Raw genomic sequence first — 18,716 nt, 5'->3', positions numbered from 1 at the left:
GGAAGGGGAGGGGTGCAGGGGGGCCTTTGTGGAAATGCAGGGCGGGGAGGGGATCGGCAGTGGGGGTGGGGAAAGGTGGTTTGCATGCTGGTCGTCCATCGGGGCTCTTCTGTGACGCATCCGGGACTCGGAGCGGCCGGACCTCTGCCGGTCCTGCAGGAGCCCCGCAGTGGTCCCCGGGGTCGTGGGGACCTCTGCCACGGTGAAAGTGCTCAGGCAGAGTGCAGTCTCCGTAACACGGATCGTGGAGAGGAAGAAGCCGGGGGGACTGGGTATGTCATATGTCTGTTCAGAGCCCAACTTTTCATTTCCAAGGGCTGCTTCAGAAAGCCAAGTTTTGGTGCTTTCCTTGGAACAGAACTGTCCCCTACCAAATGCCACACTTCACTTCCTGTCTTTAGAGGAATCTTCCCATCTGATTGCTTCTCGTGCTCCCAGGTGTTTCAAAATCAATGACACAACTTGCAGGCATAAGTAGCCACCTCTCAGCTTTCCACCTTGACCACCCGCCAACCCCAGAGGCAGGCTCCAAGAGGCCCATTGACCAGGGGCTTCAATTTGCTCAGCTCTTGATCCCACACATTAAAGTCGACTTTTTAGCACCGGGGACCTACGGGCGGCCCCCGTTTAATCCGAACTGTCCTTCAGCTCTCTCCCAGCACTGCCTGGGGGCAATTCTGGTGTGGCCACACTCATCTGTTCTCGAAACAGCAGTAGGGCATCGATCAGATTCCTCCTGCAAACCCGTACTCCTGAGTGGTTCTGGGGAGGCTGCACCCCCGCCAGACTGACCGGGTGGCACCCAGTGTGGCCCGAGGAGGGCTGGCCCGGCACACACAGCCTGACCTCGGCCCTCCCCTGGGATGTGGGGGCACCCTGGGTCTCCGTGACCTGGAGAGTGCCGCTGGAACAAGGGGGTGGGCACACCCCGCGGCCCACTCCGCCCCCGCAGACGCACTCGGTATGGGGCCCAGGGCCTGTGGAGGGAAACACGGACTGGTGCCGCTAGGGCTCCTGCCACCAGCCACCCAGGTGTGTGATTTCCGCCACGTGGCAAGGAAGGTGGCTAACGGGACCCTCTGTGTGGGCTGTTCTGGGGAGTCGGTGAGTGTGTGTGGAGGCGCCAGGTGGTGCCCACCGGCCGGGAGGTTTTCTCCACTTGCAAAGGCTGCTGCCGCCTGAAACAGTGGGGCCCAGACAGGGCAACGTAGACACAGTAGGTTTCGGGCAGTTTTAAATGCTGTGAAAATTTAAACTTTTTGAAAGGATAAAGAGAACCCAGATAACAGGTATGGGAATAACATTTCAGACAAAGTCCCTGGGAAATGCCTGTCTGCGCCTGTCTAAGGTGGCTTCTGAGCTCTCGGAGCGGTGGGAGGGGCCGTGGGAGGGTTCGTAGGGAAAGCAGTCCAGGCAAAGGGCACAGCAGGCGCAAAGGCCCTGGGGCAGGACTGACCTGGAGGGTCCCCTGAGGGCCGTGAGAGGACCAGGGTAGGAGTCAAGGTCAGGAGAGTGAGTGTGGTAGGTGTGGCTCCTGGGGCCTCAGAGGCCCCAGGGCCTCCGGGTGGCTTCTCCGTCTCCCCTCATTGGTCTCTGGAAGTCACCAAAGTCACCAGCACTTGAGCAGAATGTGTAGATCCTCCCAGCCCCAGGGTTGTTATTCAACACTCTTGGTTTTTTCCCAAGCTTAGTGACAGTAGTTAGGATGCCATTTTTTGAAGTCCAGAGTCTAAAATGAATGCTGACGGCACCTTTTCTCTTTTCCCAGCTGGATATATGGTCCAAGTCCAACTATCAAGTGTTCCAGAAGGTAAGCTGCACTCTCTGCTTCTTACTCAGGAGGCAGTGAGGGAAGTAGGGCGGCTTTGAGGGCTAGACAGTGGCCTTTAATGCCGGCCTTTTTTAAAAGTGAAGAAAGCCAGACACAAAGGCCGCTCCCTGTGTGACTCCATTTACAGGACGGTCTGGAAAAGTCCACTTCGGGAGGGAAGTCAGGTCGGTGGTTGCAAGGGGACGTGGCTAGGTGACAGGGGTGTCGTGCATCTTCGCTGTGGTGGCGACTGCACAGCTGCGTGTGTTTCAGAGCCAGTGGAGCTGTGCCCCACAGAGGGCAGGTTTTGAGTCTGTCAGTTGCACCTTTAAAAGAGTCAGAGGCTTGCCGTGGGGACTCAGAGCGAGGCAGGCTGGCGCGCCCTCACCCTGCCCCATCCCCACGTTACACACTGGTCACACCCATTTCAGATATCAGGCTTCCTCATGAAATACGCTCTGGGATACGATAGGGAAAATGAAGTGTGACTGGAGACACGCACTTCCTGCTCCCAGGGGAGGAGGGGGCCTGTCCTCGAGCCCGCGGCACCCCTAGGGCCTGCGAGGGTTCCCCCTGGCTCCCGGCACTCAGGCCAGGTCCTTCTGCTCTCTGTTCCTGGGCTCACCCAGCCCTGGGCATGTACAGTTGGTTGCAGTTTCATTCATTGCCTCACCAAGTTCAACAACAGTTACACACAGGGCCCCTGTGCTGTGTGCTAGGAATACGGGGGAAGCAGACAGGAAGTGCAGCGAGTCAGGGGACCGCAGTGTCAGTAGGGGCTGCGGCGAGCACAGCAGGAAGGGCGCCTTCACCTGGAGCACCCCCAGGAGGGAGGCCTTCGGGACAGAGTGTAGGCTGAGACAGGACGCCTGAGGAGGAGCCGGCCATTTGAAAGACATGGGAAGGGGTTCCCAGGCGATGAAGGTGGCAGCCCAGACTCTGGGGCAGGGGGCAGGGCCTGGACAGGCAGGGCTCTGGGTGGGGCATCAGAACTTGGGGCTTATGCTCAACGCAGTGAGAAACCATCGAAGGGATGGGTGCAGGGCAGGGACGTGATCTTGAAAGCTGGGCCCACGCTGTTCCCAATGAAGTGATAGTTGTGTCTGAGGCGTCCAGGGAGCGCAGGGAGCATGGGGCCCTTCTTTTCATCCGGGTGAGATCACGTGATATTAACCACTTTAGAGTACACCATCCCGGCTTTTAATACTGGCTCAGAGTTGCGAACCACCACCTCTGTCTCCTTCCAAAACACATGCATCATCCCAGAAGGACACCCGGCGCCCATCAAGCAAGCACGGAGCTTTTGGATCAGCGGGGCTTAGGGGACCAGCCCGGTCAGCGTGTAACATACCTCAGAGTCATGTGGTTCCTGGACCGGTGCACCATGGGAGGGCGAGCCCAGGGCAGACACCTGCGGCCAGGGTGGGGTCCGAGGCTCAGCGCCACACCAGTGGGGCCTGTGTACACATCATACATCACGATGGCGTCACAGCTGAACACAGTGTGCTGCCCTGGGTTGGGCCCTAAAACAGAAGGTGCTGATGGGGAACTGGCGAGATCCAGATCAAGTCTGGGGTTCAGTTCACAGTAAGCAACCAGTACCGGTTTTTCAGGCGTGACGAACCAGATGTGAAAGGTGTTACCAGTGGGCAGGCTGGGGGAGGGGTTACAGGTAGGAAATGCCCACTGCCTTTGCAACTAGCCTGTAAATCTAAAGCTGATCCAAAGTTGCAGTTTATTCCACAAAGAAAATCACAGCCTGGATTCCCCCTACGCCGCTTCACCCAGCTGAGCCCCCCAGAGCCCACGGGAGGATAGCGCCTCCGTCCTGGCATGGATCCTGGGGCAGGGTGTGGTGGCCAGGGTGGCCGTGGTGCCGCAGCCGCTGGGCTCAGTCTCAGCACCCAGTCTAGGTGGCCAGCCTGAGGCCTGAACATGTGAAGGTCTCGGCCTGCACTGCTAACTGCCTGCACTGACCACTTCTGCCAGCGTCCCCTGCAGCTGGCTGGGAACACCCCAAGTAGAAAGGACACTGGCTGTTTCCTGTTGTCTTGTTTCGTTCTCATGGCAAGGAGCATTGAAGGGCTCTGTGGTTCCCCTTTAACCTGATCTGCCATGGTGTCCTCCGCGGTGTCACAGGGAGGAGGGCACACCAGGTGGGTGGTGACTTAGGGGCCACAAGCATCACGGCCCCATGACCTGGAGAGTTAGCAGCGGACAGCTCCCCACACAGGCCCTCTGGGAGGGCCACATCCTCGCCTGCCTTTGCACACGGGGTTGCTCGTGTCCCGTGTCATGTGGGGTGGTTTCGAGTGCACACAGGGAGTGGATTAGGAAGATGGGAAATGCTTGAAGCACACACTTGGAGACGTGGAGCTATAGTTTTATCCCACCTCCCCTAAAAATAGCACTTTTTGTATTTGTCCAAAACCGCAAACACCCTGGAGCAGCGTTTAAAATCTCGTGTTAGTCCAGTTGGAGAGATTTAGGAGCACCTGCCAGTTCCTTCCTTGTGGGTCACGTACCTGTCGTCTGGAGCCGTAAAAACAGGTGAATTCGAGTTCTTTCCTCACCTCTCCCTTCAGCTGTTTGTAACTGGATGGACTGGAACCAGCTCTGACGGTGACCTGTGCCGGGCTCAAGAGCCAGAATCTGGGACAGGCGACTGTGCTTCCTGAGGAACGGGGAAGGCGGACAGCGGGGAGGACCTTGTCCTCGGGCCGTCACAGTGCGAGCAGTGGGTCGAAGAGCCCCTGTCTTCCCGCTGCAGCGCCCCCTGTGTGCTGGCGGACTGAGGGCGCCCTGGAGACCGATGCGGGAAGAGTCGGGCTTAGCTCTGTGTCAGTGCGACTTCCCCTCATTACCGTCCCGGAGACGTGGTCTGGGATCTGTGTTTTGGAAGTCTGTTTTACGGGGCTGTGCTTGCAGGGCTGCCAGCAGAGAAGATGAACACTGTGGGGTAGGGTCATGACCAGCGGCTGTGCTGGGCTCGCCTCACCGTGTTCGCCACGGGCCGGGCGGCGGAAGGTCAGAGGGCAGGTCCCCTTATTGCACAGCCACCTGCCAAAGGCAGAGCAGGGAGCACATTGGCACTGCCTGGTGCAGTTTATGGGGTGAGGTTGAGCGTTTCCAACTCAGAGTGCCGCCCTGGCCAGTGTAGCTCAGTGGATTGAGTATGGGCCACGAACCAAAGGGTCACTGATTTGATTCCCAGTCAGGGCACAGGCCTGGGTTGTGGGCCAGGTCTCCAGCAGGGGGCGCATGAGAGGCAACCGCACATTGAGGTTTCTATCTCTTTCCCCTTCCCTTCCCTTCCCTTCTCTTTAAAAAGAAATGAATAAAATAGTTTTTAAAGAACCTAAAAACCCTCAAAATGCCAATGGAGAAGGATTAGGTGGCAACAGCCTGAAACTCTACTTTTTATTAGTATCACCTTTTCCTCAGAACTCTCCTTTCCTCTCGTCCACCCACATACATTTCGGGTGTCCTGACTAGTGTTGCCTGTAGCGTTTTCAGAAAAACACCGAGAGCCCAGTGGCGACCTTGGCTCCTGGCCCTCTGGGCAGACTGGGCGGGACCCGGGGCAGCCGCCGTCCTGGGAGAGCGCACTGACTCAGCCGGGGCCCCCTGGTTGTAAGAGGAGGGGAAGGGGTCTCTCAGGGAAAAACAGCACCCAGGTGTCCTGGCCGTGGGGGCGGTGCCGTGCTGCTCCTCCACCTCCCCCATGGGATGGCCAAACCACCGCCTGGCCCCCAGGGTGCCTGGGGGGCCTCGTTCCAGGGCTGAAGCCCAGGACTTCCTCTCCTTCAGCGGTCACTGCTGTGTGTCTTCCTGCCCACAGGCAGCTGTGGTGGCTGCCGCAGAGAGAGATCTGGGAAGGAGGGACGCCTTCCAGACCCTCCCTGTCCTGGAGGAAGCCCTCCCTGTCCCGGAGGTGGGGGGACCAGCCCACAGAGCCAAGCCCCACTGCTTGCCCAGGCCTGCTTATTCTAAAGGACTCAGTCAGGAGCTCGGCAGCACGCACCTGTCTGGCTCTCCTCGGGCTGCGCTGCTACCTGAGTTAAAGACAGCAAACGAGCTCCTGCCGCCCGTCCCGCTGCAGGAGGCTGCACGGGGCCTGCCCTTTGTCTGCTCCGGGGACTCTGCTGCAAGCTCTTTCTCTCCTCCTCATTAGACCCCTTCTGCGGGAGCGGGGAGCGGGGAGGGCCGGGCACAGCGCACTGCGGTCCTGTTGACTATGGTGCCCCGGAGGCTCTGTGTGCTCAGTCTTGGGGTGAAGGAGCTTTTCATAGCCAGTGAGGCTCCAGCAGAGCCAATTCAGAGAATGGAGCTTGGGAAGAGGGGGGTCATCTGAAAGGGCAGACTGACAAAGAGCCAGGGAAGGTTTCAAGTGTGTTCTTGTTTCCCTGACATTTAAACTCTGCAGGGCAGTCACTGCTTTTGATCTTTAACCTCCTCGTTTCAAAACTGTACTGGCATGTGCTTCTCTCCAGTAACTTAGGAAGCTGCACCCTGTGTTCAGTCTCCGCAGGGGGTGTGCCGCCCTGGGACGGTAGAGACAGTGCCAGGGGCCGTGCTTCACAGCCTTGTCCCTTGAGGCAAAGCACAAAGTCGTAGCCCAGGGTTCCCCGCTCCGTCCCCAGTCAATGTTCTGGAGGCAGCGGGCGCAGCGCAGCCCTTGGGGCTGTGCAGCGGCAGAGCTCCCTGCGCTGCAGCGGCGGGCGCTGTTCCGGCAGGCTGTTGCTGCCTCTGTTCATGCAGTCTCTCACCCCTCACTCGCTCGTCATTTGCTCGCACTCCCGTGCAGAGACCGGCCTCTGTACCCGGGGCCATGTGCTGAGTGGCCCCTGGTGCTCATCAGCAGACAGACGGGGTCGTCCCCGGGAGAGTCAGTTCTTGAGATTTTGGGTTCATCAAGCACCTAGCACAAACCGCCTGCCAAGATTGCCTGGGACAAAGCTGGGTTGTCCCTCAGTCCAGGTCCCAGCACAGGGAGCTGTCCCAGGGTGCAGCAGCTGCCAGCAGACGGGCTCGGCCTTCAGGTAAGGTGGTGTGTGTGCACCTGCTCAGCGCCGCACCTCGCCAGGGGCCGGGCAAGGAGTCGCTGCCTGATTTTACGTCTCAGGGTCTGTGATACCTAGAGTTCCTTCCCCCGAGCTCAGTGACATGTCCTTCCACAAACCCTTCCTCGGTGGCACAGGTGCCTGCCTGCAGGCACCTTGGGCCACAGCTCTGCCCTTCCCCTTGCTCAGAGGCTGCATGGGCAAGGCCCATGGCAGAGACCCCACAGCTAGACAGAGACTTCACATGTTGTAGGCCAGTGTGGTGACCTCGTGTCCTTCACTGTGGATCCTGTGGCTGCCAAGCCCAGGGGATGGTGTCCACCAGCATGAGGGCAAGTGGGCAGTTTCATGGGTGGAAGAAAAATTTCTGTTGGTGGGCTTGGTGGGGCAGTGCGGACAAGTTTGAGGTAGAAGAGGCAATGGGCCATCCCAGGGCCATCCCGAAGGACAGCCCCTGCCCCGACCCCTGATGGCTGGACTGCATTGACCAGGCTAGAAGAGTGGCAGGAACACAGGCATGGACACTGTCAGTGCGAGCTACAACACACTGGCCTCGAGTTCCAGGACCTGGACTGGTGCCCTGTGGCCTGAGGGGCCAGGGGGAGAGTTTACAGGGGGTTGGAATGCAAACCTCCCCCCAAAGGTAAAACTCCTTGATGGAGGCCCTGGCACATGCCACGGGCTGTTGTCAGCACTTCATAGAAGAGGTCTCATCCTTTTCAGAGAGAGCTTGGTCTCAAAGCCGTGACCAGGGATCTTAAGCCAGATGGGTGTGTCCTCACCTCTCCAGCTCCAGCCCAGATAGCCCTTGCACTGGCCTCACCGCTGAGCAGCGTGGCCAGGCTCCAGTGGGCCCTCACACGCCTTCGGAGCCCCTGCAGCCGGCTCCTCCGGCTGGCAGAGGAGGAAGTGTTTATCCCGCCTGCGTAATCCCTGGTCCCCTGGACAGTGCCACTCCCTCCTCCTCAGGCCTCGGCCTGTAGCACCATGACATTCAAACCCAGGGCGCAGGCTGGAGGCCCAGCCACACCAGGAGAGCTGACCGTGCCCCTGCTCTGCCATGCTCCACGTAGTGCTAGACTCTGTGTCTGCTCTGCTCCCTGCCTCCCTCCCGCAGCGCCTTGGGGACCCAGTCCACAGCGTTCTCATTTTTAAATAATGGTGGTTCCACTTTTCCTGGAACAAGTCCTTCTGGGACTGTTTTCAGTGTTCTTCCTAAAACTAGTGCTCATCCCAGGAGCCACGTGGCTGATGGGTTGCTCCCTCAACAGTTCACGCAATGGGTTCACATCCCCGACTCCTGGGCGCACAAAGAACTGTCTCCTCCCAAGATTCTCAGTGTCTATCTCCTGAAGGGTGGGTCTGTCCTTGGCAAAGCCCGAGGCAGAGACCCAGACTCCTTGTGACATTAAAGTGGGGGGAAGAGGCTTCCAGGGCCGGGAGCAGTGCTGTGCTGGCGGTCTCCCCCGCTCCCGCCAATGGCCTGAGCTCGTCATAGTCAGCCCAGAGACCGGGGGCTGCGGGAAGGTGGTGTCACATAGGGCAGCAGCTGGGATTAGCTTGTCCCTTTTAAAAGAACAGAGGACTTCAGTGTTGTGGCGGGCTGGGCTGAGGGTGGAGCTCGCCAGGCACAGGTGCACCCTCAGCTCGTGCTGTCGGGCCCCTGAGCAGGTCCACTGATCCAGCCTCGCTCTCATGCTTCGTCCTCTGGGGGCAGCCGGAATGCAGTGCCAAATTCAGGACTGATCCCCTGTCTCCTGACAGCTGTGGGTCCCCTTTTTCCCCACCCACTGCCTTCTGTGCTTGACACAGGCCAGAGAGCTTCTCTTCATTGTGTTAGAAGCAGGTATGGGTGGAAGGGAAGCCAGAATCCAGGTTTCTACCAGGCTTCACTTTTCAATGAGCAGCTTCTAAACACGAGGGTACTTAACTTTTCCTTCTTATATATCTTGTGGGACATACTTTTAACAGTAAGAGGCCCCAGCTCGCCTAGCCTAGTAGGGGAGGCCTTGGGCTGCATGGGCGGAGTGCTGACAGATAAGCGGCCATCAGGGTATTCATTGCATTAGGGGAGAGCTTGCGTGGTTACAGTCCTGCCCCCTGGTGGTGGGAAGTGGGCGGTGACCTGCAGTGGCTTGTTCACCTGTGGTTCCTTGTTCTCCTGACATCAGAATCATGCCTGGGGCTTCATAACCCCACAGGCCCTGGCCCCCAGCCTAGACCACCTCCTAGAAGCTGTGGGCTGGCGCCCCAGCCTGTCTCTCTGCACTGCAAGCTCTCCACTCCAGCCCAGAGTCTGTACTCGGCTGGACAGTGCCTGCCACCTTAGCAGGAGCAAGAATCTGAGGACAGTCTCTGGGCCAACAGAAAAGACAACAGTCTCAGTTTTCAGAAGAGGCCACTGCCAGGGAATGAGAGCAGTCAGAGCGCCTTTATGTCCCCCTGTGTCTCACTGAGCCCGCTGGTCACTGAGACCAGTGGTCTCCCAAGGTCTCTGCCCTTCGTCCCCCTCAGGATAAAGAACACTGTCCAGGCGCCGTGGTGCATGGGTTCTGGGGGTGCCGATCCTGTCAGACTGGACCCCGTTCCTCTTGTCCCCGAGCTGGCTGGAGGGCACATGTGGGCAGGGCATGAGCTCCACGTGCCCGCATCACCACGGCAACAGCAGGGCTCATGTTCTGTTCAGCCTGTGCTCCTGACCCCTCAGTCAGTGCGCACGCATTGGACTGGATGCCGCTGGCCCCCTCGGCCCTGGCTCTGTGTCAGAGCCTTTCAGGTGGCTGCGCGGGGTGTGGTGGTGAGAAGACAGGCAGAGGCTTCCGGCAGGGGGGCAGAGGGACAGCAGTGTAAGTGACAGGATGCTGGACTGAGTCCTGCCTCCACCCTAGGACTCTGGGGTCCACTCTGTCCTGGGGGAGATGGCCCGGGTGTACTGCCTTTCCCACTCCTGCAGCCTCTGTGCACCTGGGCCTGGCGTGGGGAGCCCACCACGGGCCTGCTCGGCTGCTTGGGGACCACCTGCTGGGCAGGTTCCTCAGCCTCCCGGTGTCATCGCCACCACAGGGTAGGTGTGGGGACTGAGTGAGAGATAGGACCACTCCCGCCAGCGGTGCTTGTGCTTGTATGACGCTGGTCAGGTGTGTGCCCTTCGCACGCACATTTAGTCTCTGTCCAGGATCTCCAGCACCTCGGGCAGACTGGATCCGAGCCTGTGCAGCCTGGCCCTGGAGCTGGGCCCTGACCAGGCCTTCCCCAGGGCAGGCTCTACAGCCGTGAACTTGGGCGGCTGCTGTTGCTGCAGGCGGTTCCTCTTGGGAAGCCATTCAAATGGCTGGCTCTCTCCCAGGGCCCTCGGCTCAGACTTGGAGGGCAGGTGCCAGCAGCCCCTCTCAGGCGGTGCGGTGTGGTGCGGTGTGGTATAGGAGCTTTGGGGCACCAGTATCAAGGGCTCTTGAAAGAGTCCTGTCTCCCTCTCTGAGCTCAGTTCCGTCCGTTTGGGTTGGGGGGAGTTTCCGTAAGCCTGGGGGGAGGAGGAGAAACCTGGACATGAGGTTGATAGGACAAGGCTGGTCTCTGGCGATGACACGAACGTCACTCAGAGTAAAGCGCCTGCAGCCCAGCCTCAGATGGCAGGGGAGGCGCGCCCCACACTAAGCCGGGGCCTCTCCTGTCCTCCGGCCCAGAGCCCGGGGCCTTCTCCATCCTCTCCTCATTCTGAGTTGAGTTTTCTTTCATTCCTCATGCTCCCCACCCCCCTTTGCGGGTCCCTGTCTCCTCCCTCCTGTCCTTGGGTCCCCGTCTGCTTTGATCTCTCCATACTCCTCTTTCAAACCAGCACTCTGGTGGGGTGATGCTTCTGGAAGCATTAGTGCTCTCCACGCAGCCAGGCAGGGCGGCTTTTATCTCCCAGCGGAATCTCATTAGCTTCACAATACGTGGGGTGAACCCCGCCTGCCTGGCACAGAGTCAGTTTAAATTAGTTAATAGCAATTTTTTATTGTTGCCCCAGGCCTGTTTTTTCCCATATTTTGGATGCTGAGCAAAAAAACAGCTTTGTCGTTGAAAGTGTAAAACCAAAATACATTGAAGGCGGGTGCATTGAGAAAAAGCGTGATCATCGTGGGTGAGTTTCTCCACCGCTTGGCAGCCATGTCTCACCTGGTGCTGGGAGCCAGTCGGGGCCTCGAAAACCAGCAGGGCAGAAATTTGGAGGCAGGGAGGAAGGACCTGGCAAATGAGTCAGCTTTGTTTCCTCCTATTGAAACGCCACTCTAATTGGTGGTGGGAAGTTCAGGGAATTTCGACCATCCCCACTTGGCAATGGAGGAGTGCTTTGCCCCGGACTGTTTGCAAAGAGCCCGCTGCTGGTCAGTGACAGAAAGACCTGTCAGGTGCCCTGCCGGGTGGGCCCCTCACCAGCCAGCACGGGCAGCGCGACTCCCGCTGGATCTGGAGAGGCACCCTTTGCTGCGCCCTCAGTTCCTTCTGCTCTGGAACAGTAGCCACGGTGACAGCTCTCGCGACCTGCACCTCGAATAGGGACTGTGGCATTCTGAAGATGGGAGGCCATGGGCAGGTGACATCCAGGCACCTGCGGCACGTGCCGTTATCAGCAAACCAGGAGAGCTGGCTGGGGCGTCTGCTGGGAGGGAGGCCACAGGCTCAGGGCGGCAGCATCTGGGTGCAGATGCCATGATCCTCGCCTGCGGTGGGTCTGCTTCTGCGCTTCCCCTCCGGGGCAGTGGGAATAAAGAGAGCACCCCCCTCATCACCATGGGGGTTAGCGCGAGGGGCACCTGCAGCAGGAGCTCACGTTAGACAGGGATTGTAAGTCAGCAGGTACTCCTGGGGTCCTGGACAGCGCCTTTCAGGAACGGGAACACCCCAGCACCCTCACTCCACAGCACTCTGGTGAAACCGAGTTGCACCCTTTATTCTGGACTCACGAAAAAGATCGGCTCTCCTTCAGACTTGCCCTCCTTGGTTTTGTGCCCACAGTCAGATACCAGCCCCTTTGGGGCCTTTTCCCCCGTTGTACCTGGACGGCTCCACCACCTGGCTGGGCGTCGCCCGGGTGGGCATCTGTTGGAAATGTCCAGTGTGGAAGAAGCTCCGCCCCAGACCTACTCAGTCAGCATCTGCCTGGTAGCTGGCCCTGGGGACTTGTGTGCTTGTTGACATCTGCACCCTCCTGTGCCTCAGCGTCAGCGTCCCCAAGAGCAGCTGCGGAGGCTGCTTGTCCTCTGGGCCCAGAGGTTCTGGTCCCGGGTCAGCAGTGGGGCCCCGAACCCAGTGATGCCAGCACTGCTTGGTCCTCGAACCACAGGCCCGGCAGCGCCGTTCCTAGGCCGCAGCTTGAACTCCTAGTCCTGGCCAGTGTCGTGGCTCATCTACCGAAGGGAAAGAAAGGGGGACAGATTGGTGTGCAGGGAGGAGTGCGGCGGTGACAGATGCGCTTCTCAGTCTGAGTTTCTCAGGCAGCCAGTCACGTCCTGCTCACACTGTGCGCCACCCGAGTTGTCCGAGGGCTGGGCTCCTGTCCATCACTCAGGGACCGGGCCTGGCAGGGACTCCACCCTGTGAGTCCACCCTGAGCACCGCTCCTGACCTGGCGGGGAGCGAGGACGTGGGGACCCCACAGGCACCCTGTTCTGCTCCAGATAAAGCTGCACCCGCCCTACCCCTTCCCGACGAGTTGGTTGGAGCCAGCGCGTGGACCGAGCCTAACTGGGAAGGGCAGGAGAGCCTGGCAGTGAGCCCTGGGAACTCCAAGGACAAACTGAAAGTCCAGAGTCCTCGGCTCCTGTCTCTGTCCCCACCATGGAGGCCTTGTTCTGTGCCCCACATGCCTCTTCGGGTGTCTCGAGGGTAAAGCCATCTTCTCCTCAGTCAGCACATGTGCTCAGCCCCCCTCATCGGGCACAGGGTGAGCGGGGTCTCTGGCCTCGCAGAGCTCATGGGCAGCTCCAGGAAACAGGCTACACACAGAACCAGAGCAGGATGCGCAAGTGCAGCCACGAGGAGCATTGGCACGGAAGAGACCTAAGCGCAGAGGCGTGGCCTTCCCGGGGGCCCGGGCGGCTTCCCCGAGCACGTGGATCTGACCAGCCCGAAAGGGGACAGGAGCGGGGAGGCGGGCGGTGGAGCACTTGGGGGGCCAGCAACAGCTTGAGCAGATGGGGTGAGAGCAAAAGAGGCGGGGCCCAGCCCTGCAAGGTCTCCAGTGCAGGGTCATGCGTGTGGACTCTGTGCCGAGTGTGCCCACGCCCTCTGGGAGGGTCTTCAGCCGCAGAGCGACGAACTCACAGCTGGACAGTCTTGCGTGCTCACTGAGGCGCCAGCATGGGCCGACTGTCTTGTTCAATCCTCACAGTCACCCCACACAACAGGTGCTATCAGTCGCTGCCCCGTTTCCCCGATGGGGAGGCAGCTAAGAAAGATAAGCCGCCCACTGCGGCACTTCACGAAAAGCTGGGACCAACCTGGATGAAGTTTCCTGGACTTCAGTGCGGGTCATTCGTGTTAAAAACTGTTGGAAGCAAAGCAAAGATGCTGCATAGCCACGCAGCATCCCAGCCTTGGAGGGGGCCTCCGGGTGGTTGAGCAGATTGGGGCGAAAGGCCCCAGCCGGGAGCCCAGGCAGCTGAAATGGACAGATCTGGGCTCATTCCAGGGGGCTCCCCAGGCTGCAGGTGGGTGCCCACAGCTGGGAAAAGAGGATGCCCCGGGGGCGGGGCTCCGTGAAGGGCCCCGCAAAGAGACGCACCTTCTTCCGTAACAGCCAGCGTGGCTGTCAGGAGGGTCTCACCAGCTTATCCAGTGCCCTTTGGCGGGGTCGCAGCAGGCGCCGGGTGGGCGGCAGCCAGGCCTGTCTGACCGGGCGCCCCTGGGCCACTGTCACTTCTCTGTGTTGGAGCGATCAGTCCCACCTGCCACCCACCACCTGTCGTGTGGCCAAGTTATCGTTGCTGCTGGTCTAAAAAAAGCACTGCTTGTTTTAGAAAGCTGTCTGTCAGAAACGCTTACAGCGGAAAGAGCCTTTGCCCTTGAAGGAGTGAGGATGTTGGTCCTGAAGGTCACTCGGGGAAGGCTTTCTCAGCATCGTCGGGGACACGGCTCGTTCGCTGCACCTGCAAGAAAGCCAATGCAGGTGTTCCTGGGGCGCGTCCGCTGCTGAGCAGGCACTTTCAGGTTCTCTCTTTATTCAACAAGTATGCATTGAGCACCTGGTCCTCCATACCAAGCGTCGTTCTAGGCCTTAGAGACGACGGGAACCAGATGGGCGTGATCCCTGCCCCCACATGGGGTTCATCGGCCCCCCACGCAGGCCACACAGTCCTGTGGGGGCAGAGGGCAAGGTCAAGATCCAGGGAGAGTGGAAGAGATGAGAAGGCAGGCTGGAGAGTAAAGTTTCATGAGCACAACCATTGTATCTGGGGGCAAAACCTTGTAAGCCACAGAGCCTGCATCCTCGCCCTTGGGGTGGGGGCAGGGCCTCTCTGGCTTCGCATGTGGACCCACAGCTGGGCTCATTTCTGGATGTGCCCCGCCTGGCGTGCACCCTGCTCCCAGGCCCTGAGCTCAGCACACTGTGCTTGGTGGGCGGGGCCAGCACATAGACACAGGGCATGCCATCACTTGTGCTCGTGCACAGTGACGTGTTGGTGACGGCAAGACCCCTTGACGAGGACAACCAAAGCAGCCGTGTGTCTGAACACGGCCATCAGGTCAGACTCGAACGACAGATTTGCTGACGGAGGGCAGGCAGTGGCAGTCCCTGGTGTCCCGATTTCAGAGCTCCAGGGGCCGCAGACCACCCTGTTTTCCGGAGCACCCTGATAGCCAGGAGGGAGGCTACATGTTTGATCAGGGTCCGAGGACGGGGCCAGGGCTGAGGCCAGTAGGCTCCCTCTGGACATGGGGTGCCTTGGTGGACTTCAAGCCACTAGGCCCTGGGCCCTGCTGGAGGAGCCTCGGCCTGGGCTGGTGGGATGGGTGTGGCCCCCCAGGGGTGCTGAAAACAGACCCTCCCTTCCGAGGGCTGGTTAGAGGCAAGTGCCTCAGAAAGATAGCAATAGCCTGGCCCAAGGGAGAGCTCGTGAGAAAGCACCGTGTTCCTCGTGGTAAAGCCGGTGCAGCTGCAGAGGATGGGGCAGAGGGAGGGTGGAAGGAAGCGGGGAGGCCAGCTCCGCTGCCGGAGACGGGTCCGTGTGCCAACGCGGCAGAAGTCACTGCTTCATGCAGTGACTGTTCATAACCCCCCTCCCGGCGCCCCCCACTGCTCCGACCCCTCTGGCCCCGCTTCTGCCAGCCGCTCCCCTCCCCTCCCCGCCCCGAGTCTGCAGACTGACTTTTGTACTTCAGATCTTATTTTAGATGTCCTTTCCTCGGGGGACGTTCAGAAGCAGGTTTGTTTGTCATCCAAAAGGGCTGCATGTGCCTTGTTTTCTCGGTGCTGATGGGGAGAGGCCTCTGACTCCATCGCTGTCCTTGGTTCCCCAGGTGACAGACCATGCCACCACTGCTCTGCTGCACTACCAGCTGCCCCAGATGCCGGACGTTGTGGTCAGGTCCTTCATGGTAAGTGGCTGAACGAGCGAAGGCTCTCGTCTGCCCCGCAACTCCCCTCCAGTGAGGCTCGCCGGTGGTGGGTGTCTCCTTCACTCTGCGGGGGCCTCCCAGCGTGAGGGGGGCCAGTGTCAAAATGCTGGGACGGGGTCTAGGAGAAGCCATTTCTGCTGAACAAAGGTGTGTTTCTATCCTTGCTGGCCAGTCGGCGGTTTCAGAAGTGACCTTCCAACACGGGTTCCAGCATTGGTGTGGTCGGGAGACGAGTCCCGGGCTCATGGTCTGTGCCAGGCCCCGTGCTGTTGCCAAGCAGGTGGCAGCCACTGACAAATCTGGCACTTCCCGCAGACATGTCACCCTTGGATTGAAAGGGTTGGGGCTTAGGGTGGGGACGACCCCAGGCAGCCCCCCACGGTGTGCTGGAGTCAGCACCACAGTGTGCCGGCTCTCGCCAAATGCGCAGCTGTGAGCAGCGTGTCAAGAACTGGCCGTTCAACCACTGGTGGCTTGGGGTCGAACCTGGCCATTCACACCGTGGCGATCAGCAAGCACCTCAGGTCAGGGCTGCCCTCGAACCGCCCAAGCCCGCCCATCAGCACGCCGCTGCCCAGATCGACCACACAACCGCCAGCTGGCCTAGCGGGGCCAGCAGCTGGCACCGCACACCCCGCCAGCCCCGCCAGCTGTGCCCACAACACGCCGACCGAGCTCCACGCTCTCCCACCAGTAGGCCCGTCCTTCATTGCGGCTGGAGCTGCCTTGTTAACTCCTGCCAGGCAGGCTGACCACGGTGGGTGCCCCTCGTGCCTGTCATCTGGCGTACTTGCCTCGACAGCCAAGCCTCTCAGCTGCGGTTCGCTTCCTGGAGGCCATGAGCCTGGCTTCGCGGGGCCGGGAGCTTGAATGAGCAAACCCAGCTGCTTGGCACAGCTGTGCAGGTGGCGGCTTGCTCACGTGCCTGGGGGTCACTCCCACCCACCGTCTTCAGCAGGCCCCTTGCTTCTGGGGAGACGCAGAGACTTGTGCTAACCTGGCGTGTCGAGGTGCCCACTTCCCTTGAGTGACTGACTTGGGGACGTGGGAAGCATTTGAACTTGGCCGGCACCGAAGAACAACAGTTCAGCTGAGATCCGTTGGTCTCCCCACATTCGTTGCCGAGCCTCTGACGCCACACCTTCCGGGGATCATTGTTGACGAGGACAGGCTGCCCTGGGGGGTGGCGGCAGTGAGGAGAGAGGATTTGTATCAATCAATTCGGCCGACCTCGTCAAAGAGCAATTTTCTCTTACCAGCGTAATTCAGGAGGGTGTTGAATGACGAGATTCATGAGCCCCTGCCACCGTGAGAACTTGCTTACCTGTTGTGCGGGGTTTGGGTTGTGGGGTTGGTTTTTTTGGCAGCGAATCTCCTTGAGTTTGAGAATTGAGTTAGGTGAGACTCATCTCTATGTATGATGCCCGAGAGAACTCTGCCCTCTGAACCGCTCGACTGTGTCTTTGCCGCTTATTATGTTATTTGGTGGCACCAGGCTGTCTCTACCCCCCCGTAGGTGTGTTGGGCCACACTGTGACAGTGAGTGATGACCTCTGAAATCCAATTAGACAGAAGCCACATTGACCTCAGGGGAGAATTCTGACAGCGACATCAGTGTGCAGTCTTCCCGTGCATGTCTGAGGCCACTCGGGGTGGGGAGCAGGGCAGGGCCAGTGCTGACACCCGGAGGCGTGGGCCTCGGGGACGTGTGCTCACGTGCGCCTGAGCCGCTCGCTGTGGCCTGCTGCACGGCCACTCCTCGGGGGCACTTCCTGCCTCTGGGGGCAGGGGTGTCGGTTTTAGAAACCCCTCGGAACGGACAGCCACTAGTGTCCTGGCCGCGTGGACTCCGAGTGCCACTTCCTCTGCAGTCACAGGGTGTCTTTTGGAGTCACGGCCGCCTTGGGTTCTCTGTCCTCCAGGTCAGTGGGCTTGACCGCAGGATGGCGCCGGAAGCCGCCAGACCCCGCTCCTCCCTCCCCTCCCTCTCTTTTCAGACCTGGCTGCGGAGTTACATAAAGCTGTTCCAGGCCCCCTGCCAGCGCTGCGGCAAGTTTCTGCAGGACGGCCTCCCACCAACCTGGAGGGACTTCCGAACCCTCGAGGCCTTCCACGACACCTGCCGGCAGTGACCCGGCCCTGGGCCCCGGGGGCAGCAGACTCGTCGTCCACTGCCCAGTGTCAGTGCAGTGCCCTCAACCCCCACCCCCACCCCCCAGTTGTAAAACAGTGCGTCATTCTTGGGGCTGGGCCTCTGGAGGAACAGACACCGTCTCTGTGCTGCACCTTCGCAGGCGTGTGGGAGGCAGAGAGGGCCCGGCCGGGTGCTCCGCTGGTTGGAGCATGGTCCCAGTGCACCAGGGCTGTGGGTTCGAGCCCCGGTTGGGGCTCACACCGGGATCAACCAGCGAGTGCATCAGTAAGCGGACAACAGATTGAAGTCTCTCTCTCCCCACACTCCCCCAAAATGAGTCACACAGCACATCCTTCTGCGTATGTGAGCAATGCCAGTGACCTGGCGCCCTCGGATCCGGGCTCTGGGTCATTCCCACGGGCCTGGAGGTCCAAATGGGCCCCCGTGTGCATGCATGTTGTGGGGTTGGCTATTCGGCTCTGCTCTGTGACCTATTTTTGTAAGCAATAAACCTTCTCGCCCACAACGAGGCCCTGTTTCCTGGTTCCTAAAGCACCTCTACGACCCATCAGCACGCGATCAGACCGGGCCGTCTGGAGGTAAAGCTTAGCAACTCCTGCGTTCAGCACGGTCTCTCTGAGGGCGCATTGTCCTGCGTTTTGCTCTCGGGGGAGAGGGCAGTATTGGCCAATATTCCCTTTCAAAGATGCCTGGCAACTTGAGAAATGGTTGTCCTTTCTGGGGAAAACGCACACGGATGTTTCTTTTACTGAACTAGTAGCGCATACACACTGAAGGGAAAGGGGCCTTCCCGTGTCACCAGCTGGGACACGTGTGAGCAGGCATGATGAGTGTGCCTGGCGTGTTTGTGCTGAGTTCTGACGTAAGCGTCACTGTGAACAGGTTCCGGCCCAGCCTGCCTAGTTCATTCAGGGCCTTGGCCCCAACATTTAAAGTCATCAACGTTCTTGAAAAGGATGAGCATGTCTCCCAGAGCTTTCCCAGCCCTGCCTACGCTGAAAGTTATGTTCTCTTTGCAATGAACGTGCCGGGGAGACGCTGCCTTTGGGGATGTCCAGAAGAAGGGTGGTTCCCAGCTGGATCCGGC

General features: G+C 59.8%; 1 protein-coding gene across 1 annotated transcript in view; it reads left to right on the top strand.

Annotated features, from left to right (window-relative positions):
- MED27 (mediator complex subunit 27) overlaps positions 1 to 17,615 on the top strand; it is a 165,427-nt gene extending 147,812 nt beyond the window's left edge. The window contains exons 6-8 of the mRNA XM_037036452.1: positions 1,769 to 1,810; positions 15,376 to 15,453; positions 17,472 to 17,615. Of these exons, the coding sequence (XP_036892347.1) occupies positions 1,769 to 1,810; positions 15,376 to 15,453; positions 17,472 to 17,606 (255 nt within the window). The 3' untranslated portion in view covers positions 17,607 to 17,615. The remainder of the gene's footprint in view (positions 1 to 1,768; positions 1,811 to 15,375; positions 15,454 to 17,471) is intronic.
- The last annotated feature ends 1,101 nt before the right edge of the window (positions 17,616 to 18,716 follow it).

This window comes from Sturnira hondurensis, unplaced genomic scaffold, assembly GCF_014824575.4.
Source record: "Sturnira hondurensis isolate 20B ecotype Veracruz unplaced genomic scaffold, ASM1482457v3 Scaffold0022908, whole genome shotgun sequence".
Lineage (NCBI taxonomy): Eukaryota > Metazoa > Chordata > Mammalia > Chiroptera > Phyllostomidae > Sturnira > Sturnira hondurensis.
The sequence above is the reverse complement of the archived record's forward strand: the minus strand, read 5'-3'. Positions and strand labels throughout refer to the sequence as shown.